The sequence below is a fragment of the Schistocerca cancellata genome, chromosome 3, assembly GCF_023864275.1.
Source record: "Schistocerca cancellata isolate TAMUIC-IGC-003103 chromosome 3, iqSchCanc2.1, whole genome shotgun sequence".
Lineage (NCBI taxonomy): Eukaryota > Metazoa > Arthropoda > Insecta > Orthoptera > Acrididae > Schistocerca > Schistocerca cancellata.
In genome coordinates, this window is record NC_064628.1 from 601,401,961 (window position 1) to 601,429,203 (window position 27,243).

General features: G+C 43.8%; 1 protein-coding gene across 1 annotated transcript in view; it reads left to right on the forward strand.

Annotated features, from left to right (window-relative positions):
- Window positions 1-25,902, forward strand: part of LOC126176458 (leucine-rich repeat-containing protein 51-like) — a 99,206-nt gene extending 73,304 nt beyond the window's left edge. Inside the window, exons 4-6 of the mRNA XM_049923614.1 lie at window positions 11,891-11,894; window positions 17,787-18,017; window positions 25,591-25,902. Coding sequence (XP_049779571.1) covers window positions 11,891-11,894; window positions 17,787-18,017; window positions 25,591-25,902 — 547 coding nt within the window. The remainder of the gene's footprint in view (window positions 1-11,890; window positions 11,895-17,786; window positions 18,018-25,590) is intronic.
- Window positions 25,903-27,243: the final 1,341 nt, after the last annotated feature.

Below are 27,243 nucleotides of genomic sequence, written 5' to 3' on the forward strand. Positions count from 1 at the left end.
AGTTTCCGCTTGAGGACACTGCCGCAGCACATATGCAACATAGCGCGACACCGATGCAAGTATATAAGCACCGTTATGTAGGCAAGGGATTAGTGCGTCATTCGTGTCTTTCCGATGTGCGTGCGGTAAATGTGGAAGCGTGAACTATGGCGACGTTGTTACAAAATGCAGGACAAACACCAGTAGACATCCATCGAAGAATGAAGAATGTGTATGAGGCAGCATGTCCGTCCAGAACCACTCTTGTGGAATGGAGCGGGAAGGTCCGTACTGGTCGCGGTTCGACACAAGACGCCGGTCGATCTGCGTAGCCACCCTCATCCGTTACGCCATTTCTAGTAGGAGACACTTAGGAGCCTGTCCTATAGTCATAATCTCTCCCCGTGCGACTGTCGCGCGTTCGGCCCCTTAAAAAATGCCTTGAAGCGTCCATACAAGGACGTGCAGCATTTATCAAATGGGTATCTTCAACCTGATGCATCTGTGGGATGATTGCCTCAATGCTCACGGTGATTTTGCCTGATTTGGCACACCGATTCTGGAGTGTACGGCTCCCTAACGGAAACTTTTTTTTTATCGCCCCTTATAAATAAACTATGAACAGCATGTCAGCTGTAATGGTATGGGCCAAGGCAGCAGGACGGTGCCATATTCAGGGCACGAGCTTCAGCCTGCCCACACAGCAAATAGCCTTCGGACAACTTCTTCAACAGCGACTCAGTTCTCCAGGCAAAGAGCAGCGTTACTAAGTTTTCACGGTACTGAAGTATGCGGTAGTGTACGCCTTCCGCATTAACAAGCACCATTTCTGGGCCATCATTGGTTGGCAAGGCAAGGGTACGGGGGTCGTTCACGCTCTCCTAATGCAGCTGTCATCAGCGCAGCGGTGATACGAATCAATGACGGCTGCCGCACAACTTTCGCCATCTGGCCGCTTGCGCCCTGCCGCCGGTTCCAGTTGGCAGTTTGTCAGAGTATAACACTTACTGCTCAATACCTAGTACTATAACGGGCAAAGCCAAATACAAAAATATACTGCGCCGTTTGTTATACTGGCACAACGTGTATTACCATATATGGTATTACGTTGCAATAAATGTTACCCTCTGGAGGATTTAAGTTAATTGGCCGTGAGTTACCTAATGGATTTGAATTATCGAACCCGAATTTAATATAACAGTAGAAACCAGAAAGCTAAAGATGTAAATTTGGAAAATTTCTTAAGTAACCAAGTCTACTTAAATGAAATAAAATACGGTCGCCAGCCTAATTAGGCATAGTAATGTTAAACATTACTTTTAAAGAATCTGTATTGAATTTTGGTAAAGGAAAGCTACTATTACTTCTTTACCAGGAAGTTCAATGAAACTGTACTATAATAAGCTAAGTGACACAGTGAATACTAGCAGTCATAAATAGTATGTGCAAGCTCTCGCAGGAAAATTTGACACTATATCTCTTTGCAACAGTAATACTTTGTCATACATAAATTATCTCCTCATCAAATGTTGTGGAAGACACTACTAAACCAAATTTTGACATGGACATAGTCTTATTTCAACAGTTACTTTCCAAATAGTACAAATATAATTACGAGCCACTTGCAATAGGATTTTTTACACTCACTATGAAGCAATCTTGTTTCTATTTTTATTAGTAAAAGCAACTACGGTAACGTTATCTTTCACAGGCAAAGACTTAGGTGGGGCCCTCAAACTGTCTTTCTAATTTTTATTACACAAAGCACACAAATCTCTAGAATTACTTCATAACGCAATTAGTAAATTCATCGTTCAAGAATGTTAAGCAACACTAAAGTGGAGATTCTCAAACTGACCATTACACTAAAGTAAACTAAACACACTTTTCTGAGACGATTTGGTAGATGCAAATTTAGGAATCACTTTTTCACAAATTTCACTCACCTTGCACGGCTTTTAAAACAGTTAAAACCAGTCATTTTTCATACAGGTTCTCAAGTATGACTTTAAATGCATTTTACTCTAACCTCAAAATAACGGGCTTCAAATGGCTCAAATGGCTCTGAGCACTATGCGACTTAACTTCTGAGGTCATCAGTCGCCTAGAACTTAGAACTAATTAAACCTAACTAACCTAAGGACATCACACACATCCATGCCCGAGGCAGGACTCGAACCTGCGACCGTACCGGCCGCTCGGCTCCAGACTGTAGCGCCTAGAACCACACGGCCACTCCGGCCGGCTAAACGGGCTTCCTTTTGTCATTTGCACAACTAGTAATTTTCACTGACTGAATTAAATGCAGTTAATCTTTGAAGCACAAATACTTTGAATTAAAACAAATCATCATATGGAGGTTTTCATAAATGTAATACTAACTACATCCCTTGATTTCAATGAAACCCACAGTATTTCTATACATCTTGATGCATTCAGAATTAAGCAACACCAACGATTACTTATTTTCAACCGTTTTTCACATACAGGATACTTGGATGTTAGTAATTATGTGGAATGGATCCTAAGAGGTATGAGGAGAGGAACCAATTCAAGGGTCGGACACACAGTTTAAAATAATTTGCCTTATTATTGCAGATTAAACAACACTTAAATGTACTGCTTCATACTTTGACAAAAATCTGACCTCTTAGATTTTGCTGAAGTGATGGCTCAATATTGGTGGCGAGTACATGGTGACTACCTGGTCTCTGCTCTGACTGTAATTGGCCCTATTATCTTCTTCTTGGTGACGATATTTCCAACATTAGAGCCTTTTCCATTAATAGAGCACCATTTTAGAGTCGTACACACATCCGAAGCCTTTCCATATTAATCCAGGTATTGAATACCACCGCCGGCACTTGCGCTGTTCACTCACTTGCTGCTCAGACTAGACTGTTCAGTAGATAACTGCTGACTGACTGCTCTCTCACTTCGCGCCCAGTTGAGCGCCACATCCACCTTTTCCTAGCGCGCCAATCACATCTTGGCGCGCGCCAACTCACTTCCGTTACAAATGGGAAATATTGTTGCTTTTCACTTTATATAATGCAAGTCCCAAGGTATGAACCAGTATATACATAGTTGTAAACAAACATCTTTTAAAAAAATTTTAATATTTAAATGCATTAACACGTTAGCACAAAAGTCACATAAATAATTATCATTTTCCTCCAATTAATACAAAGAATTTAAATAGTAAAGAGAAAACAATTTACACAAATTTACACTTCCTTACAACAGGTCAAAGACATCATATAGTGAAAGATACATACTTGACACTGAACAGAATTAATCAGTACAAAGTTATTTGCAGAATTAATTGCCGGCCGTGGTGTCCAAGCGGTTAAAGGCGCTACAGTCTGAAACCGCGCGACCACTACGGTCACAGGTTCGAATCCTGCCTCGGGCATGGATGTGTGTGATGTCCTTAGGTTAGTTAGGTTTAAGTAGTTCTAAGTTCTAGGGGACTGATGACCTTAGAAGTTAAGTCCCATAGTGCTCAGAGCCATTTGAACCATTTTTAGAATTAATTATGGTGTTACAAGAGGTCCTGCCGCCGCTTTATGGCCCGAGATACGAACTGCTTCGTAGCCCCAAGCCCGCCACTCACTGCTCTCTAGCCACCGTTCTAGGGTTTGACCGTGGGCACTGACTACCACTGACGCTGTATGTGGGCTCTCTCCACCTACAGCCACGGGAACTGAGACGCCGTCGCCTGACTGCATGGTGAGTGCGTCCACGCCAGCCCACTGCGGTAGGCGGTTCATCGCCCACCGCCTGATCTCCGACACCCGTGGGCATGTAGTTTCTACACCTGTTTGCTGGAGAATCAAGAAACTGTTTCATGCCTACATCTTCTGCACCTCCTCTTCATTTCCTCCAGAGTACCACTAGCACACAACCACCTACGCTTTTACACAATCAACAAATGTATAAAACATTAAATGAAAACCATTGCGATTAAAACATGACATTACTTGAGGCTGCATGATTGACAAATGATGCTTGAAATTACTTTTCGTGTCAGCCTAATAGCTGTCAGTTAGGAATTAAAGTATCAGTCCTATTCACATAAAATGTGAGTGAAGTTTTTCAAATACCTCCTACCTCATAGAATGACGAGTGTTTTCTCTCTGGTCCTGTAAGTAGGCTGTTTAGATTTTTATATTGGTAATGCCACGTAGCGCCCTGTATGGCTGTGCTGTGTGCAGTATGTGGCTAGTTTGCATTGTTGTCTGCCATTGTAGTGTTGGGCAGCGGCAGCTGGATTTGAACAGCGTGTAGCGTTGCACAGTTGGAGGTGAGCCGCCAGCAGTGGTGGATGTGGGGAGAGAGATGGCGGAGTTTTGTAATTTGTCATGAACTGCTATATATATTATGACTATTAAGGTAAATAGATTGTTTGTTCTCTATTAATATCTTTCATTTGCTAACTATCCCTATTAGTAGTTAGTGCCTTCCATAGTTTGAATCTTTTATTTAGCTGGCAGTAGTGGCGCTCGCTGTATTGCAGTAGTTCGAGTAATGAAGATTTTTGTGAGGTAAGTGATTTCTGAAAGGTATAGTTTAATGTTACTCAGGGCCATTCTTTTGCAGGGATCTTTGATAGTCAGATTGCGTTGCGCTAAAAACATTGTGTGTCAGTTTAAGCACAGTCGTGTATAAATTGTTCTAAGGGGACGTTTCATATGTCGACCCTTAGCCTAGGATACCTCACTGGAATCTTCTGATTTTTTCTTGTAGTTTGTGTATTTAGTGTAACTTTTGTTTATTGCTAGCGCGTAACTATAGAGAGAATTTCCTTGGTAGTTGTGGTTTTTCATTGTTGTACAGTAAAACAGTTGTGGCATGCATGTAGATTTGCACCAAGTATTTCGCAGCTGCAATTAACTAGATATTATTTTCAGTTGTATGTTAATGTGTTCTCTTATTTTTGCTCTTCAAATTGTGCTTTTCTGTGTTATCGTGTGAAATATTGTGACAATAATGGCGTGTGAAAAACGTAATACTAGGCTCCAAAGTAAACTGAGAAATGACAGTGAAGACGAAAGTAGTGTGTTAGCGCCACCATGTAATGAATTAACTAATGTTCAACATAGTAATTTGGTAATTGTGCATAGGGAAATGGAGCGGGCGGCAAACAATGGCGTAGGCAGTGAAACAATTAGTGAACAGGGAAGCATTATCGATCGATCGGTCGGCAACAGCTCGCCTCAGGAATCCGAAATGACAGGATACAATCTTGCAAATACTGTAGATTCAGGTTTTGCGTCCTCACCCTTTTCTCAAATAAGTCAAGACACATTTTCTGCTTTTCAAACTGCAAATATTGCCGGTTCAAATGCATTGCCGAATAGCACTGAGGAACATGTTTCAGACACCAGTGCACTGTTATTACAGTTAATGCAACAAATGGGACAATGGCTACAAAAGTTAGACACAACGCTTGAACAAAATCAGAAACAAATGGGACAAAATCTTCAAAAGTTAGGCACAATGGAACAAAATCTTCAAAAGTTAGACACAATGGAACAACACCAGAGACAAACACAGCAACAGTTAGACACAATGGAACAAAATCTTCGGAAGTTAGACACCACACTTGAACAAACACGTGAAGATTTAACTACTGAGTTACATAACATTGAATCGAAATGTCAAAAAGTCTGTAATGACGTAAAAACACAGATTTGTGAGCATTTTCAACCTATTTTTTCGCGGCATGAAAATGCATTACAGAATCACGAAGCAGCTATAAAAGAACTGCAAACCATTGTTCATGAAAATCATGAGACCTTGCGAGCTAAAATTGACTCAGTTGCATCTACCGATTCGGTTATGCAACTTGCAAAAACTCAGGAAAACTTAAAGGACACAGTAGATTCGATTTCAACACAAATGGACACTCTGAAACTTGGTTCAGATAAACACACTGAGGAAATGTGTTCACTATCGGAGAGAGTAGCCGAACTTTCGGATCAGGTCACTAACTTACCTACAACGGTAGATGATGATCTGAATGACACAAGACCTGTAGCCTTCACTGACACAGAAGAGTATGAACAAATAAGAAAATTCAAACAAAATCAAAATCAAATCAATACACAGTACAAAAGAGAAATCCGGGAAGTACAAGATCAGTTGACGCAGGTGATACAAGAATTACATATTTCAGAGGACACTCGCGCTCCAACACGGGAAGAGGAACTTAGAAATACGGAAAAGCCACAAAATAATAACACAGGGCATTTCGGTGATTATGAAAGAAATTGGCAAGGTGGACCGAATTTTGAGATGGAACCGCCGACACGACGTAACAATGACCGCTATGCTACTCGCCGACACGATGACTTTGACTATAAGCTGTTCATTACTACACGTAAATTCAAAACATTTAAGAATTCTGCCAACGACATTCATCCACAAGCGTGGCTCCATCAATTCTCTCATTGTTTTCCTCCCAACTGGTCATTAGAACACAGATTAGAATTTATGTGTGGCTACTTGGAGAATGAACCAGCTGTAAGAATGCGATCGGTCATTCACGATTGTCATAGTGAAGGAGAATTTTACCATGCGTTCCTCTCAGCATATTGGTCACAAGCTACACAAGACCGAGTAAAACATAGCATCATGATAATGAAACACTTTGAACAATCTGAATTTTCCAGTCTTGTCAAATATTTTGAAGACATGTTGCACAAGAATCAGTACCTGTCAAACCCATACAGCCCCTCAGAACTCATCCGCATTTGCTTAATCAAATTACCTGAACATTTACGGCATATTATTTTGGCAGGACGTTGCAAAGACGACATTGAAGCTTTTCAGGGACTCTTACAAGAATTAGAAATTGACACAGACAGTCGCGGGATGTGAAAACAGGAAAACAATCACTACAGGTCACATCCGTCACAATTCCGTGACGACAGAAACAATAAATGGCCACAACAAACCTATTCTTACAACGTAAATCGTGACCAAAACAGACACCACCCGTATGACAACCACTGGCAGAGTAATAGTTACAGAGAAAGATCGCATTTCCGTAGGAATGAATATGACAGAGACAATTATAGAAACAGACAATATGGCAACCAGAACTATTATTATCACGGGAGACAGAATAACTTCAGACGCAATGGTCCAGCGCGCAGTTACGACTCAGGGAGAAATTCTCCACCACGTGACCGACAAGAAAGAAACTATGGAATCTACCGACATGACGACAGACGATATGTTCGTAACGACGGACCTGAACTGCATCAGAACTGGCGGGATTCTCGTCACGGTGAATTTGTAGAAGTTAGGTCTCCAAATCCCAATAACGACGCGCGCCAACAAAGAGACAATAGGCAATGACTCACACCGCTGGCAGCCACAAGACGTACTTATGAAACTGACGACGCAGCTGCCGTAGCTAGTAATTACGTAAAAATGGAAGACATTAGGGACATCTTACTCCAGGAACACGACGTAACACGTAACAACATTGCATATCCTGTGATTCACATTACTGTAAATGACGTAAAATTTACGGCAGTACTTGACTCTGGCAGTCCCATTTCAGTAATTAGTGAAACAGCTTTTAGCAAATGCAACAAATCGAACGATTGCCCCACACTTCCGTTACGTAAGATTAAATTACAAGGTGCAATCTTTGGAAAAAGTGTAGATGTACGCCAACAAACCCATTTAGAATTCTTTTGCCAAAGCCACAGCTTCTCTATGAACTTTCTTATTGTTCCATTATTGTCGACGGAAATTATACTGGGAGTAGACTTTTTGAATGAATACAAAGCAGTCTTAAGCTTTTACGATGCTGAAATAAGTTTAGAGAAAGAAGGTAAGTCAATAGCTTTGAAATTTGAAGACTGGCTCTCAAACCATGATGAGGAAATTAATCGGCTTTACGTTCTGTTAGACAACAGTTCGGAATTTTCTACGGAACTAGACACTAACAATCACTCTGCAAGTACTGACAGGGATGACATCGACGGCATATTTCAAATTAATGAGTTAATTCAGAATAAAATTCAAACAATTGAGAATTGTAATGACACTGATAGGCAGGACCTTTTTGAGATTTTACAAGCACATTCCACAGTTTTTACTCACAAAACTGGAACAATCAAGGGATTTCAATACCAATTTCGTGTTCGTGAGCATACTAAATTTTGTGTTAGACCATACGTAATTCCGGCGCATTATAGGTTCTGTTTACAGCATCATGATGGTCGCATGCGTGTTTGGCGACAACGCGGTGAACGCACATTGGAACCGTGTATTCGTCATCGACATACTGGCGTATCACCCGGCGTGATGGTATGGGGTGCCATTGGTTACACGTCTCGCTCACCTCTTGTTCGCATTGACGGCACTTTGAACAGTGGACGTTACATTTCAGATGTGTTACGACACGTGGCTCTACCCGACATCCGATCCTTGCGAAACCCTATATTTGAGCAGGATAATGCACGACCGCATGTTGCAGGTCCTGTACGGGCCTTTCTGGATACAGAAAATGTTCGACTGCTGCCCTGGCCAGCACATTCTCCAGATCTCTCACCAGTTGAAAACGTCTGGTTAATGGGGCCAAGCAACTGGCTCGTCACAATACGCCAGTCACTACTCTTGATGAAATGTGGTATCGTGTGGAAGTTGCATGGGCAGCTGTACCTGTACACGCCATCCAAGCTCTGTTTGACTCAATGCCCAGGAGTATCAAGGCCGTTATTACGGCCAGAGGTGGTTGTTCTGGGTACTGATTTCTCAGGATCTATGCACCCAAATTGGGTGAAAATGTAATCACATGTCAGTTCTAGTATAATATATTTGTCCAATGAATACCCGTTTATCATCTGCATTTCTTCTTGGTGTAGCAATTTTAATGGCCAGTAGTGTACGTTTTGTATTATATTATAAAGTGGCGACTGTGACAGGACAAATTCTATGAGACAGGCTGCAGAAGGAAACAGATGAGCTGAGACTGTCAAGAGAGAAGGTGTACCCCTGCTATGGATCCCAAACACTCGAACATTTCTCAAGAATAGGTCGCACCAGCGTCCTATATGCGGTCTCCTTTGCAGCTGAAGCACACTTTCCTAAAATTCTCCCAGTAAACCGAAGTTGGCCATTCGCCTTCCCTACCACAGTTCTCATACGCTCATTCCACCTCATATCGTTTTGCAGCATTATGCCCAGATATGCAAACGACTTGACTGTGTGAAGCTGGGCACTAGTAATACCATATCCGAACATTACACATATCTTCCTACTCATCCGCATTAACTTACATTTTTTCACATTTAGCGCTAGCTGCCATTCATCACACCAACTGGAAATTTTGTCTAAGTCGTCTTGTATCTTCCTACAGTCACTCAACTTCACCTTACCATACACCATGGCATCATCAACAAACAACCGCAGATTGCTTCCCACTCTGTCCGCCAAACTATTTATGTGTATAAAGAACAACAACGGTTCTATCACACTTCCCAGGGGCACTCCTGACGATAACTCTGTCTCTGATGAACACTCTGTCGAAGAAAACATACTGCGTTCTATTATTTAAGAAGTCGTCGAGCCACTGGCGTATCCGTGAATTTATTTCATATGCTAGTACATTCGTTAACAGCCTGCAATGGCGCATCGTGTCAAATGCTTTCTGGAAATCTAGAAATATGGAATCTGCCTGATACCCTTCATCCATAGTTCTCAGTATATCATGTGAGAAAAGGGCAAATGAGTTTCTCACGAGCGATGCTTTCTAAAACCATACTCATTCCCCCACGTAAGTTTCTCAATCTCAATAAAGTTTAATAAAAAATGTTCAAATGTGTCTGAATTCCTAAGGGACCAAACTGCTGAGGTCATCGGTCCCTAGAATTACACACAACTTAAACTAACTTACGCTAAGAACAACACACAACCTCCGGGACGTGGCGCCTCAAACCGCGTGGCCACTCCGCACGGCGAAAGTTTAATACATTCGAACTGAGAATACGTTCAAAAATTCTGCAGCAAACATAAGTTTGCGATATTGCTCTGTAATTTTGCGGGTCTGGAGTCGCCTGCACTTTTTCTCGGTCGCTTGGGATTTTGCGCTGAGCGAGAGATTTACGATAAATGTAAGCTAGGTAAGGAACCAATGCCGTAGAGTACTCTTTGTAAAATCGAACTCGGACTCATCCGGACCTGTTGATTTATTTGCTTTCAAATACTTCAGTTGTTTCTCTACGCCAGCTATGCTTATTACAAAGTCGTCCATAGAGGAGTCTTTCCGATGGTCAAATGACGGTATTTTTGTACGATTGTCCTGTGTGAATGATTTCTTGAAAGTGATGTTTAGAATTTTAGCTTTCGTTTTGCTGTCTTCAACTGTCACACCCGACTGGTCAACAAGTGGCTGAACTGAAGCCTTAGACCCGCTTAACGATATAACGATATTACGTATGACCAGAATTTTCTCGGGTTCTCTGTCAGATACACTCCTGGAAATGGAAAAAAGAACACATTGACACCGGTGTGTCAGACCCACCATACTTGCTCCGGACACTGCGAGAGGGCTGTACAAGCAATGATCACACGCACGGCACAGCGGACACACCAGGAACCGCGGTGTTGGCCGTCGAATGGCGCTAGCTGCGCAGCATTTGTGCACCGCCGCCGTCAGTGTCAGCCAGTTTGCCGTGGCATACGGAGCTCCATCGCAGTCTTTAACACTGGTAGCATGCCGCGACAGCGTGGACGTGAACCGTATGTGCAGTTGACGGACTTTGAGCGAGGGCGTATAGTGGGCATGCGGGAGGCCGGGTGGTCGTACCGCCGAATTGCTCAACACGTGGGGCGTGAGGTCTCCACAGTACATCGATGTTGTCGCCAGTGGTCGGCGGAAGGTGCACGTGCCCGTCGACCTGGGACCGCACCGCTGCGACGCACGGATGCACGCCAAGACCGTAGTATCCTACGCAGTGCCGTAGGGGACCGCACCGCCACTTCCCAGCAAATTAGGGACACTGTTGCTCCTGGGGTATCGGCGAGGACCATTCGCAACCGTCTCCATGAAGCTGGGCTACGGTCCCGCACACCGTTAGGCCGTCTTCCGCTCACGCCCCAACATCGTGCAGCCCGCCTCCAGTGGTGTCGCGACAGGCGTGAATGGAGGGACGAATGGAGACGTGTCGTCTTCAGCGATGAGAGTCGCTTCTGCCTTGGTGCCAATGATGGTCGTATGCGTGTTTGGCGCCGTGCAGGTGAGCGCCACAATCAGGACTGCATACGACCGAGGCACACAGGGCCAACACCCGGCATCATGGTGTGGGGAGCGATCTCCTACACTGGCCGTACACCACTGGTGATCGTCGAGGGGACACTGAATAGTGCACGGTACATCCAAACCGTCATCGAACCCATCGTTCTACCATTCCTAGACCGGCAAGGGAACTTGCTGTTCCAACAGGGCAATGCACGTCCGCATGTATCCCGTGCCACCCAACGTGCTCTAGAAGGTGTAAGTCAACTACCCTGGCCAGCAAGATCTCCGGATCTGTCCCCCATTGAGCATGTTTGGGACTGGATGAAGCGTCGTCTCACGCGGTCTGCACGTCCAGCACGAACGCTGGTCCAACTGAGGCGCCAGGTGGAAATGGCATGGCAAGCCGTTCCACAGGACTACATCCAGCATCTCTACGATCGTCTCCATGGGAGAATAGCAGCCTGCATTGCTGCGAAAGGTGAATATACACTGTACTAGTGCCGACATTGTGCATGCTCTGTTGCCTGTGTCTATGTGCCTGTGGTTCTGTCAGTGTGATCATGTGATGTATCTGACCCCAGGAATGTGTCAATAAAGTTTCCCCTTCCTGGGACAATGAATTCACGGTGTTCTTCTTTCAATTTCCAGGAGTGTATTTTGCTAATGCGTGACGGTGGTAGCTGTTGTATGCTTTGCGCATTTCTGCTTTTTTTTTTTTTTTAAAAAAAATAGAGAACAGAAGCACGAATCTCTGCTAACTTTCGCCTGTCGTCATTTGTGCGTTCCCTTTTGAACACAGAGTGCAATAGCCTTTGCTTCCTCAGCATCCGCCGAATTTCGCTATTAAACCACGGTGGGTCTTTTCCATCCTTTATCCACTTGCTAGACACATAACTCTCTAGACCACGATTTATAATCTGCTTAAACTTTGCCCACAATTCCTCTACATCCGTGTTACTGGAACTAAGTGATGCCAATTCACTGTCTAAGTGAGATGTTATTTCCAATAAAAAGACTTATTTGGGATATAATAAAAACATGGGCCTTATAAACCAGAAATCTCAAACATAAATCTCTAAAGATCCAATAGAGATATTCATATCACTCGGTCAAATGTTGTGGGAGTTACATCCGAAACTCTTCACCAATGGACAGCTTTCCTGAAGCCCATGTCCAAGCAGAGGTGTCCTTTTCCTACGCATCGAGTCAGAGAATTCGTCACAGGCAGAACTCACCCAAGGCTTGTCAAATTCAGGACGACTTATAATGGAATATGGGAGGCTGCTGCTTTGAAATCGGTTCAATCATCTGAAGAATCCAGTGAAGTAGAGTTTGATTTGCCTGACTTTTCTTTTACCGGTGAAAGTGTTTGATAATCTCCAAACCTTATCTGATTTTTACTATGTTACAGTTTCAAATTCCAAATTGTTCTACTTCATATTTTCAGACCTGCTACCCGTCTGTCGAGAGAAATAGCAGGATCTGCATATTTTATAAAGTTCTTTTGCTTCAGAAGCACAAGAATATTATGACAGTCTTCCTGTTGCTTCTTTAAATATAATGTTGTTCTTATTTCAAGTAATAAAGGAATAGCCAATGTTTATGCTCCTTTAAATTCATTGACTCAGCTTGTAACGTCCCACCGATTAGTGAGTAGTTAAAAATGGTTTAAATATCTGTGAATATCTTGCCTTCGGTGTCCCTCGACGACTGCATACATGAGCTAAAATATGCTTGTTCAATAAATGCAGGGTACCATAATGGATTTCACTACAGTGATGTAGGCCACAATTGAAATAAAGTAAGTACGCAGATTTATTCACTTCAGAACCTGTATCTTATGAGCTCATTATCAATCTTCTGTGCAATAAACCTCGTTGTTACTGCTACAGCTAACCAATGGTTGCACATACTACACTGACGATATTAAATAGTCCAGATGCGCTAATTTGATAGAAATGCGTTTGTGAGGTCCATTGCATTGTTCAACACTAATACTCAACAAAGTACGAATATAAAGTCACCTATCATGCTGTCTTTTGCGATATTAAATCACACTGTTTAACACTCCGAAATAATCCGTCACTGCACTGTTCGAATATGCTGTTTTAGACAATGGCCAACACACGAGTTGCTCTGTTGTAAATCCAAACCTGAATCATGCACCAAGAACACATCTGAACTGTACGCACAGATCTGTCCTCTACTGGGTCCAACACTCATCTGCCCTAACAATACTTGAAGCCGAGTATTTATACTCTTCCTACAATGTACTACTGGTTATAATAATGCAAAACATAGTTTATAATATGAAATAGTTAAACAACATTATCAAACACTCTATAATATTCCTTAGTTTGCTAGAATAAGTTTAAGACACTTTCTAAACACATAAAAATCACATTAATATTGAAAGTACAAAATTGTTAAGGCTTTCGTGGCCACTTGTTGACAAACTGCCTATTGGCTTCTGTCTCGGGTTCTTCGGCCGACGTTCATCTAATGATTTTTCTGACGTTTCGCCAGCACGAGTGGCTGGCATTGTCAAAGCTTCACCCTCCATTGCCGGTGGTGAACTGGAGGCGAGCTCGCGGCCGCAGGCTATATGTACCTGGCGCGCCAACGTCCGAGGGCTTCTCCGCGGAGAAGCCCTCGGACGTTGGCGCGCCAGGTACATATAGCCTGCGGCCGCGAGCTCGCCTCCAGTTCACCACCGGCAATGGAGGGTGAAGCTTTGACAATGCCAGCCACTCGTGCTGGCGAAACGTCAGAAAAATCATTAGATGAACGTCGGCCGAAGAACCCGAGACAGAAGCCAATAGGCAGTTTGTCAATATTGAAAGTGCCGAAATAAGAATTCTAACAGTACTAAACTATCAGTTATCTATATTTTGTTAATTAGGCTCGAGATTTAATTCCTACCATTTGCAGATGATGAGAACGAAATATATTATTCTTTTATCGAAACATTTTCCATACATTAATTTCCTGAATGTGATTTTGATTGTTTATGGTACAAAGGATATTGTAACTACTATTGTTTGGTATTGCTATTATTCTTCTAAAAGCCTTTTTCCTATTATCGAAAAGTAATTGAATTTAATTATAGCTGGAGATATAAGAGTATTGATCTAGTAATACATAATGTAGGGTCAGTAACCATAAGCCTGGACTGTTACAAGCTGCTCTTTCGTTGAATGAGTTGCTCTTATTCACCTTCTAACCATGTGGCGTCAAACGTTTGAATAAATAAAGAAAAATAAAGCTATATATTTACAGGATATTAATTAATGTATGTAATTTTGCAAAATAAATACAAATGTTACAGAATTGTAAGATCAAGAAAAGATATAAACAGGAATATTAATGTTGTGTCAAATTTGTGAAACTAGTTTTGGCTCATTCTTTTTCCTTGATTCTTCATTTTCCGTGACCTGACACAATGGTTCAAATATATTACTGTTGAGATAGCTTCGTTGTTGGCTATGATGTGTACATGACAGAATGGAACAATCTGTGATACGGGAAGGGCAGTTTACTTTAGGTAATAAACTGAGATTTATGAGAGCATTATGCATCGCCATGAGAGATACAAGGAAGAATCTTATATGCCTGATAGTGCAAGTTTACTTATTAATTCTGACTGTGTCTAATGGCATATTAATTTAAGGTGTGTGATACTACAGGGCAATATAGACAGATTTACGTTACATGTGTATTAGTATGTGTAGTAATGCGAAATAATAACGCGCGTTTCCTTGTTTTAAACACTGAAGAGCCAAACTAACTGGTGTACCTGCCTAATACAGTGCAGGACCCTGCGAAAACGCAGAAGCGCCGTAACACGGCGTGGTATGGACTCGACTAATGTCTGAAGTAGTGCTGGAGGGAGTTCACACCATGAATCCTGCAGCGCTGTCCACAAATTCGTAAGAGCACGAAGGGGTGGAGATCTCTTCTGAACAGCATGTTGCAAGGCATCCCAGATATGCTCAATAATGTTCATGTCTGAAGAGTTTGCTGGAAAGCGGAAGTCTTTAAACTCAGGAGAGTGTTCCTGAGACTACTCTGTAGCCGTGTGTGATGTCGCATTGTCCTACCGGAATTGCCCAAGTCCATCGGAATGCACAATGGACATCAATGGAAGCAGGTGGTCAGCTAGGATGCTTACGTACGTGTCACCTGTCAGAGTCGTATCTAGACGTATCATGGGTCCCATATCACTCCAACTGCAAATGCCCCCCGCCATTAAAGAGAGTCCACCAGCTTGAACAGTCCCCTGCTGACATGCAGGGTCGATAGATTCATGAGGTTGACTCCATAGCCGTACACGTTCACCCGCTCGATAATATTTGAAACGAGACTAGTCCGAGCAGGCAACGTGTTCCCAGTCATCAACAGTCCAATGTCGGTGTTAACGGGCCCAGGCGAGGCGTAAAGCTTTGTGTCAAGGATACACGTAAGGGCCTTCGGCTACGAAAGCCCATATCGATGATGTTTCGTGGAATGGTTCGCACGCTGACACTTGTTCATGGCCCAGCACTGAAATCTGCAGCAATTTGCGAAATTTGTACTTCTGTCACGTTGAGCGATTCTCTTCAGTCATTGTTGGTCCTGTTGTTGCAGGATCTTTTTCCGGCCGCAGCGATGTCGGAGATTTGATGTTTTATTGGATTGTTGATAGTCACGGTACACTCGTGAAATGGTCGCACGGGAAAATCCCCAGTTCATCGCTACGTCGGAGATGCTGTGTCCCATCACTCGTGCGCCGACTATAACACCACGGTCGAACTCACTTAAATCTTGATTATTGCCATTGTAGCAGCAGTAACCGATGTAAAAACTGCGTCAGACACTTGTCTTATATAGACGTTGCAGGCCGCAGCGCCATATTCTGCCTGCTTATATATCTCTGTATTTGAATACTCATGCCTATACCTGTGTTTGGCTCTTCAGTGTAATATACACTACTGGCCATTAAAATTGCTACACCAAGAAGAAATGCAGATGATAAACTGGTATACATTGGACAAATATATTATACTAGAACTGAAATGTGATTACATTTTCACCCAATTTGGGTGCATAGATCCTGAGAAATCAGTTCCCAGAACAACCACCTCTGGCCGTAATAACGGCCTTGATACGCCTCGGCATTGAGTCAAATAGATATTGGATGGCGTGTACGGGTACAGCTGCCTATGCAGCTTCAACTCGATACCACAATTCATGAAGAGTAGTGACTGGCGTATTGTGACGAGCCATTGCTTGGCCACCATTGACCAGATGTTTTCAGTTGGTGAGAGATCTGGAGAATGTGCTGGCCAGGGCAGCAGTCGAACATTTTCTGTATCCAGAAAGGCCCATACAGGACCTGCAACATGCGGTCGTGCATTATCCTGCTGAAATGTAGGGTTTCGCAGGGATCGAATGAAGGGTAGAGCCACGTGTCGTAACACATCTAAAATGTAACGTCCACTGTTCAAAGTGCCGTCAATGCGAGCAAGAGGTGACCGAGACGTGTCACCAATGACACCCCATATCATCACGCCGGGTGATACGCCAGTATGGCGATGACGAATACACGCTTCCAATGTGCGTTCACCACGCTGTCGCCAAACACGGATGCGACCATCATGATGCTGTAAACAGAACCGGGATTCATACAAAAAAATGACGTTTTGCCATTCATGTACCCAGGTTCGTCGTTGAGTACACCATCGCAGGCGCTCTTGTCTGTGATGCAGCGTCAAGGGTAACAACAGCCATAGTCCATGCTGCTGCAAGCGTCATCGAACTGTTCGTGCAGATGGTTGTTGTCTTGCAAACGTCCCCATCCGTTGACTCAGGGATCGAGACGTGGGTCCATGATCCGTTACAGACCTGCGGATAAGATGCTTGTCGTCTCGAGTGCTAGTGATACGAGGCCGTTGCGATCCAGCACGGCGTTCCGTATTACCCTCTTGAACCTACCGATTCCATATTCTGCTAACAGTCATTGGATCTCGACCAGCGCGAGCAGCAATGTCGCGATACGATAAACTGCAATCGCGATAGGCTACAATCCGACCTTTATCAACGTCGGAAACGTGATGGTACGCATTTCTCCTCCTTACACGAGGCATCACAATAACGTTTCACCAGGCAACGCGGGTCAACTGCTATTCGTGTATGAGAAATCGGTTGGAAACTTTCCTCACGTCAGCACGTTGGAGGTGTCGCCACCGGCGCCAACCTTGTGCGAATGCTGTGAAAAGCTAATCATTTGCATAACACGGCATCTTCTTCGTGTCGGTTAAATTTCGCGTCTGTAGCACGTCATCTTCGTGGTGAAGCAATTTTAATGGCCAGTAATGTAGGTAGCTCTTAACCAGTATTTAGAGCGTTAAATCAATCCACGACTGTACAACACTTGTTACGCTAGCCAGAGCAAACGCAGTAATGGCACAAACATGGCGTCCAGACTCTGAGCTCTCACTCAGAGACGACGTCATCGACATCCAGTCTGATTAGAAATGCTCATCAGCCGCTACCTGTGTTGCAGGTAGCGGACACCGGTATGCAGCATCAGCAGCAGCAGGTGTGCTGGCTGGGCCCGCCTCTGGACTACTCGTTCCGCGGCCTGCGCGCCGTGGAGGAGCTGTCGGCCAGGGGCCCGCGGCGCGGCCGGCGCGGCTACCGCAGAGCGCCCACGGGCCACTACCGCTGCCAGGCGCTGCGCCTCAACAACAACGCCATAGCCTCCGTGCAGGGACTCTTCTCCGTCGCCCGCCTGGTAAGCTCACTCTCTTCTCCAGCCCCTCTATGAGGGGCATTCAAGAAGTAAGGCAACACATTTTATTTTCTCTGCTAATTTCAGTAGAGAAAATGCGGAATCTGTCGTGGGACATCGTGGAATGTTCCCATATTCCCACTCCCCCCATAGTTCTATGAAGTTCTGACAGGTGGCGGCGCTACACTTCCTCTTCAAAATGGCGTTTGTAGCGGAGGTGCGTTCCAAGCAGAGAGCTGTCATCGAGTTTCCCTTGGAGGAAAACCGGAGCATCGCAGATATTTATAGGCGCTTGCACAATGTCTACAGAGACCTGGCAGTGAACAGAAGCACGGTGAGTCGTTGAGCGAGGTGTCTCTCATCATCCTAACAAGGTCGCGCAAACCTGCCCGACCTCCCTCGTACAGGATTGCCCCACACAGCTGTGCCCCAATATTGCAGTAGCAATATTGGAACGTGAGGACACTCTCATTAGGGTGATGGACGTATCACAGTCAAACACCTCGCTGCTCAACTGAACATCCCTGTTGGTAGTGCTGACGAACTCGTCCACCAGTTGAGGTATTCAACTGTGTCTGCCCACCTGGTTCCTCGCTGCCTAAAAGAAGACTTCCATCTGCTTGGCCCAGTGCACTCCAAGGGATGCAGTACGTTTATGATATGGAGGTTATTCGTGAACGAAGACATTGGCTCTGACGTCGACCAGTAAAGTCTTAACATACAGATACACAGGCCCTCCATATAAGGTGGCATAGTCCGCAGCTCGTGGTCGTGCGGTAGCGTTCTCGTTTCCCGCGCCCGGGTTCCCGGGTTCGATTCCCGGCGGGGTCAGGAATTTTCTCTGCCTCGTGATGACTGGGTGTTGTGTGATGTCCTTAGGTTAGTTAGGTTTACGTACTTCTAAGTTCTAGGGGACTGATGACCATAGATGTTAAGTTCCATAGTGCTCAGAGCCATTTGAACCATTTTTTTAAGGTGGCCTAAGGCCGTCGCACTGCACAGAGATTGACTTGAATAAAGGAGTTTGTAGCCAAGACAGTTGGGAATAATAGGGTCTATTCCAATCCTGAATAAAACCAACCTGCTTTCAGAAAAAAATGTGTTGCATTACTTATTGAACGCCCCTCGTACGTTAGTGGGAAGAATAACTCCATAATACACACGATGATTTTGCTAAATCTACATCTACATACCAAACTGCGCAAGCCACCCTGTGGTGCACAGGACAGGGTACCATGTACCATTACTAGTCATTTCCTGTCCTGTTCCACTTCCAAATGGCGCGAGGGATAAACGACTGTATTATGCCTCTATGTGACCCACAATTTCTCTTAACCTCCTAGTCCTTACGCGAAATGTACGTTGGCGGCAATAGAAACAATCGTTCAGCAGTCAGTTGCAAATGCCTTCCTTCCAGGGATTACCATTTGAGTTCACGAAGTCTCTCCGTAATATTCGCGTGTTAATGGAACCCACCGGTGATAAATCTAGCAGTCTGGATTGCTTCAATATCTTCCTTTAATTAGGTCTGCATCAAATCCCAAACACTCGAGCAGTATCGAAGAACGGGTCACAGAACTGTTCTATAGGTGATCTCCTTCGTAGATGAGCTTCACCTTCCTAAAGTTCTCCCAGTAAATCGAAGTTAGCCATTCGCATTACTTACTGCTGCCCTTATGTGCTCATTCCATTTCTTATCGCTTTACAACATTACGCCTAGATATTTAATCTACATGACTTTGCCAAGAACCACATCACTCCTACTACACTCGAACATTACAGCATTCTTTTGCCTACCCATCTGCATTACCTTAACTTTTTCGACATTTAGAGCAAGCTGCCATTCATCACACCAAACAGAAAGTCAAAGTTATCCTGTATCCTCCTACAGTCACTCAACTTCGTCGCCTTCCCCTACAATACAGCATCATCAAAAAATTTAAGTATACAGGAAATAACAGTGGTCCTATCACACTTCCCTGAGGCATTCCTTCTCAGATGAACACTCGCCCTCGAGGACAATGCACAAAGTTTTCTTGCTTATGAAGTCTTGAACCTTCTTGTTGCCCTTCATCTATTTTCGCAGGATATCCACACTCAAGACGGCTGTGACCTGGAGCACCTTCACGTAGTAGCCACATTGCCTTTCGTACCACCAAAGGCACGTGTTCCAGCAGGGAAGGCAGGGTCGCACGCAGTAAGTGAAGATAGTTGTGGAAGGACAACTGGTTCCACAAAGTGGTCACCAATAATCCCCGCCCACATTATGAGGCTCAACCCGTGCTGATCGTGCCCTGTAACCACACATACCATGGGGATTCTATGCAGCCAGCAGGTGGCTGTTCCGAAGACTGGCGCCTATCATGACTAACTAATTTACAAACCCGGCACTACCCGGTAATTCATTCCGCGAATTTTCTGTTCGAAAAAATTCCATACATTCGTGAAAACATTTTTGAAATTCGGAAAATATCTTTGAAATTATGAAACAGACGTACCAAGAAATGTGGTTAATATGAAATATATAAGTACAGTATGTAAAATAAGAAACATGATCCCGGACAGTTTCTGTACACTGGGAGCAGGTGCTTCGTGTGTCTACAAGGTAGTTCATAGTTCTGTTGAGGGCTACTGGCTTCGCTTACAGCCGTTTAGGCTTTGCAATTGAAAGCTTTGACAAGCGCTGCCAGATATCAGGGATTTTCTTAAGTTGAAGGGACTGTTACGAGTGTCTTAGTAGTAAAGAATAAATGTATTAAAACTTTATGCATGATACAACAATTTTTTCGAGCATCTTAGTGCTTATGACGTTATATCTCTTGAACTGTATGTCATTCAGTGATTATTTGCGTAAGTACATTCACTGGAATATGTTGATACTGCCTGCGATATATGTTGCGAATAGAGTTAGTATCAAGGAGTAATAAATTTAAACGTCAAGCATGATGCGACAGTTTTTCAAGCACCTCATTGTTTATGACGTCATATTTCTTGAACTATGTTAGGTAGATAGTTCTTATCGGCGCAGCGATTGTTGTTTGACAGTGAAGGACATGAGGGCCAAGTCTTTCTGAAATCGCTCCACTGCTTTAGGAGCAGAGATCAGCAGGAATTTGCCTACTGCGCAACTTGTTTGGGACACTTTACTTGGCTAACAAATGGTCATGAAGCTGTAAAGTGCTACAGATTCCGTTGAGTACCACGATTTCCTTTGACTATTTATATCTGTTATGATAACCATCTCTCGGGGCAGTCATAGCTGCTAATATCAAACTTCTCTCTCAGCACATTACGCATACGTTTTTCCGTAACGCGACCTACAGCTTCATGCATATTCACGTAAACCAGAGTGAGAAACGCTCCTATCATAGCACAAAAAAGGAGATTGTGTCCTGGGGACGTAATAGACGGGAAGTAGCTTTACGACTTATCTAACAACTTTAAGGACATTTAAATAAAAATTTCTTGATATATCCGCGCTTTTTTACTTTTTAGTATTAGTAATCATGTCATGCAAAACAATGCATAATGTCAAATAAAGTAACATGATTCAAAATCTCATGTCGTACCACATGATATTGCTCCCAAAGTTACCATTTTATCTTAATCCGGCGGAACAGATGAGTGCATTGATGAATACTTCCGCTTTAAGGCTACCTAGGCAGTAATTACACGTTGCTAAAGAAGCAGCGGCTATCTGATAAGTTCATAAAGTTCAGTCGACTTCCCTGAGTAATTTGGGCAACACTAGGATTTGACGTGAGTTTTAACTAGAGGTTATTCCATTAAGCAAGAATAAGTGTGATCTTTCCAAACTTGAGAGCATCGACTTCACACAAGCATGGGCGAGATAAAATACTGGCAATCAGATCTCCTGAATACACAAATTCATTTAATGAAATTGCACCATTAATTTATCAGTTCTCGGTAACATGGTAAATTCTATATGCGATGACATCACGGTCCACAAAGCTCTCCAGGCCGGATACATTTGGGACTCCAGATCCACCTCGTACTATAGCAACAGTTAACCATCCGTTGCCATGTGTGAAGCAATCGTTGATGTCAATGCTGAAGTTGAGTCGGCATCCACAGAAGACTGCTGGTCCATCCAGTAGAGAGTGTGCTGCGACAGACTTAATAGTATTCTTTTTCTTGTCTGCAGCAGAAGTTGTCATTTCGACGTCTTCAATTGTTTTATATATTGTCTGTCTTGAACGTCGACGATATCTTCTGTAATAAGGCATGGTGGCAGCTTACGCTAATAAAGATTTTGGCAAATCTACCTATATGTCACCCTCTCCCTTTACTTTATATACTCGTAATAGACGTAAGCTATCATCTAATGAAACTGTATTTATTTGGATCAAAGGCAAAGGTACTTGTGAATATGTAAAATTTGTTGGTGACTGTACATTGTATTTTCATAAATAAATTGCCATGTGTAAAGGAATCATTGATGTCGATGCTGAAGTTTAGTCTGCATCCACAGAAGCAATGATTTTCCTAGCATCAAACCAACATCATTGTTCATAAGAGCTATTTGCTGCTCAGTATAGTTCGCGATTTTTTTAAGTCCATATGAGACCAAATTTAAACCCTTTATAAGAATCGAAGAACTTTGTATAGACGATACTAGTGAACGCGGCAGAGTTCTACAGTGGCTCTTTGCTCTCGTTTCCATCGACCCACTCCCCAGGCGCTCCACAAATCCAGCTGCCTTATTCCCTCGCAGCTCTCTGCCTACAGGCTGTCCCATCTCTCTTGTATCTAACGTCACAGAACGAGTGTTTCCAGAACAACACAAATTATTAAATAAAGTATCTTTCTCAAAAGTTACAAACGGCGTTGCATGCGTGCTATAAGGAAAATAAAAGTAGGACTAATTGTTAGATTCAGCATTAATTGGAAAATGATTGAACTGTTGTTAATTTTATTGATACTTGTGTAAATTAGTCGTATAAAAGAACATATGTAACTCATTTGGTGTATAGCATCTTTCTTATAGGAATTGTCTCATCTTTCTATTCGACCATTCAGATTGGTGATATGTCTCGCCATTCTCTCATTAGTTCATGTATTTAATTTTAATCTTATTATTTTTGACTTTATCTAATCCAGTAAATATGTTACGTCGTCTTAAGGTGCATTAAGATGCCATAGTGCCTCTAGGTGCCGGCCGCGGTGGCCGTGCGGTTCTAGGCGCTGCAGTCCGGAACCGCGGGACTGCTACGGTCGCAGGTTCGAATCCTGCCTCGGGCATGGATGTGTGTGATGTCCTTAGGTTAGTTAGGTTTAAGTAGTTCTAAGTTCTAGGGGACTGATGACCTAAGATATTAAGTCCCATAGTGCTCGTGTCAGTACGTTTCTTATGGTTACTTGATTTCTAACAAATTAATTGTAAAATTACGAAAATTTGGGATTTGCACCAGTGTAGTAGATTGTATTGCAAATCTGAGTAGTTGATTGACAGTTATACAGCGATACCTTGATGCTTGAAGTCTGAAAAGTACTCTTTGTGTCATTAATTTTCGAAGTGCCTGCCTTTCATTGCGAATATCTTTTACGCAGTGTTGTCGTACAGAGAACTTTTTTAATCAATAGTTTTTACTTCATTCATTGTAAACACGTGTACTTGCAAATTATGAAGCATATAGGTAACCTACACTGAAGTTGATGATGATGATGATGTTTTGTTTGTGGGGCGCTCAACTGCGCAATCATCAGCGCCCATACAAAGTCCAAATTTTTACGCAGTCTAGTTTTCTCTCACAGTCCAGTCTAGCCACTAACACGAATGATGATGATCATGATGATCATGATGAAATCATGAGGACAACACAAACACCCAATCCCTGGGAAGACTACAATGAAGTGAAAAAAGTCATGGAATATCGATGTGCACATATACAGACGGCTGTAGTATCGAGTATACAACGTATAAAAGGGCAGTGCATTGGCGGAGCTGTTATTTGTACTCAGGTGACTGATATGAAAAGTTTTCCCACGTGATTATGGACGCACGACTGGAATTAAAAGACTTTGAAAGCCGAATGGTAGTTAGAGCCGGAAGCATGGGACATTCCATTCCGGTAATCGTTAGGGAATTCAATGTTCCGAGATCCACAGTGTCAAGAGTATGCCGAAAATACCAGATTTCAGGCATTACCTCTCACCACGGACAACGCAGTGGCCGACAGCCTTCACTTAACGACCCAGAACAGCGGCGTTTGCTTAGGGTTGTCAGTGCTGACAGACAAGCAGCACTGCGTAAAATAACCGCATAACTCAATGTGGGACGTACGACGAACGTTCCGTTAGAACGGTGCGGTGAAATTTGGCATTTGGGATTTGGTTTTGTACTGCTCCACTCACACTGGCACAGCCCACACTATGCTCTGAACTGGTGTGGATCATGTGGTGGGCGTATGCTTGGTGTGCACATCATGGGGTGTTGTTATGTGCATGCATTCATGTCCAATCGTGCCACTTTCATTTGCCCCAAACTGTATAAGGGATAGGACTGGACCCAAAACTGAACCCGGTAGGACTCCCTTTTTCCCAGTCACTAAAATTTACTACCTTTCAGCCATTGAATTACAGCATGAAATATTCACTCTGCAGCAGAGTGCGTGCTGATTCCTGACAGATTAAAACTGTGCGCCAGACAGAGACTTGAACTCGGGAACTTTGCTTTCCATGGGCAAGTGCTCTACCAGCTGAACTACCCAAGCATAACTCAGGATCCGTCCTCAGAGCCTTACTTCCGCCAGTACTTCGTCTTGTACCTTTCAAACTTCACAAAAGCTCTCCTGTGAATCTTGCAGAACTAGCACTCCTGGAAGAAAGGATACTGCGGAGACATGATTAGCCACATCATGGGGTATCTTTCCAGAATGAAATTTTCACTCTGCAATAGTGTGTGCTGATATGAAACTTCTTGGCAGATTAACACTGTGTTTCATTTCAGAATACACTCCACTGCAGAGTAAAAATTTCATTCTGAAAACATACCCCAGGCTGTGGCTAAGCCGTGTTTCCTCAATATCCTTTCTTCCAGGAGTACTGGTTTTGCAGGTTTCACAGGAGAGCTTCTGTGAAGTTAGGAAGGTAGGAGACGAGGTACTGCCGGAAGTAAAGCTGTGAGGACAGGTCGTGAGTCATGCTTGGGTAGCTCAGTTGACAGAGGACTTTCCTGCGAAAGGCAAAGGTCCTGAGTTCGAGTCTCGGTCCGGCACACAGTTTTAATCTGCCGGGAAGTTTCACTACGTGAATTATTCAGCAAAACTCTTCGAATTCTATTTGTTAGTTTTGATTCAAATCAGATGTGTGTAAAGCCATGAGTTCCATAAAACTTGAGTACTTCCAAGATCTACACAGTCAAAAATTACTCTCATGCAAGATCACAATCCTTCAAGAGCTATTCTCGCTAACGACCAGTAGTCAGAACAGTCATAGATGCATCAGGATGACCTTTCGATTCTCGTCCCAGCAGGCAATATTGTTTCATTGGCACCAGATTTAATAAAACATTGCTGTCCAAATTTCCCAATGTAACACGAGTTCTCGTTCACAGGTGCTGGAGAAACCAGGACAGCTCACTTGGCTGGACCTGTCGTTCAACCAGCTTTCGAGCCTGCCTGATGACCTGTGCCACTTCTTGGGGCTGAAGATCCTGTACCTGCACGGCAACCGGCTGTCCGAGCTGTCGCAGGCGCTGCGCGTGCTGTCGCGGCTGCCGCAGCTGTACAGCCTCACCCTGCACGGCAACCCCGTGCAGCAGAGGCCCGACTACCGCGCCGCAGTGCTCGCCGGCCTGCCAGCGCTGCGCTGCCTCGACTTCACCAACGTCACCGCGTCCGAGAGGTCCGCCACCAGCCCGCGGTGACTCATTTTACCACTCCAGCTGGCGAGCTTACCCAGCAGTGGCCCACAACGGTGCAGCTGGGAGCGTGTGTGTTTGTCGATTTATGGTGATCGACAGTGAGATTATTGGTGCCCTACCATAAATGGTACCTAAACTTCAGTGCCTCTACTTCTCCAATGTTACTGCGTCCGGGAGGGTCGTCGCGAGCCCGCACGAACTCCTGTTCCTGTCGCAGTCAGCAACCCCATGCAGGAGCGGCTCAACATCAAACAGGCTGCGCTGCCTTGTCTTGAGTTTACCAACATCAGTGCCCCTGACATGGCCATCATCAGCTCCTCTCCAGACTGCTGGCAAGTTGAGGAGCTTCCACTTCACCTGAACGCCACAAAGAGAGACAGTCGTCCGCTGACTGATGTTCTCTCAGTGCTGAAATAGCTTTCACTGACGTTACAAGTACTTCAGTAGCCCCCTTTCTCAGTTTTTACTAATTTTCATTTCAGTCCTTTATGGACAGTGCTGCGTGTACTTCACCATTAGTGCTCCAAAGCACTGACATGTGCTGACTCTGTATCTGCTCGCCGCGTAATTACTTTGCAACATTGTGATCTAGAGAAGCGGAGACAGAGCAATTTGAAGTGCACAACAAAACCTCATTAGTGCCTCTGTAATATACAGACTTATTAATGTTTAAAAAATCCAAATGTTATGCAGATGATACTCTGACAAGTAATTTAATATAATTACTTTTGAATACATTATGGGCCGGCCGCGGTGGTCTAGCGGTTCTAGGCGCTCAGCCCGAAACCGCACGACTGCTACGGTCGCAGGTTCGAATCCTGCCTCGGGCATGGATGTGTGTGATGTCCTTAGGTTAGTTAGGTTTAAGTAGTTCTAAGTTCTAGGGGACTGATGACCACAGATGATTGGTCCCATAGTGCTCAGAGCCATTTGAATTTGAATACATTATGGGAGTGGCAGTGATCAATGAGTTGCAAATATTTACTATTAAAAACAGTCTTGATCACTATATATGTATTAAGTCGACCGGTCTCGACCACTACTGTGGTCTTCTTCAGAGTAGGAACCTCTTACTGCTGGAGAATCATTACTGGTTCTAGTGATTCTCCAGCAGTAAGAGTTTCCTACTCAGTGGTCTGAAGATGACCACAGTAGTGGTCGAAACCGGTCGACTTAATAAATAAATCGTGATCAAGACTGTTTTTCATAGTAAATAATTTAATATAAGGCACATGGGGACGCAGATCTAGATAAATACCCCAAGAGTGGATGACAGATGTTGAATACGTGACGTCACCAGATGATATACCTCGCCGCACGTTTAGTGATTGGGCTTCTCGAATC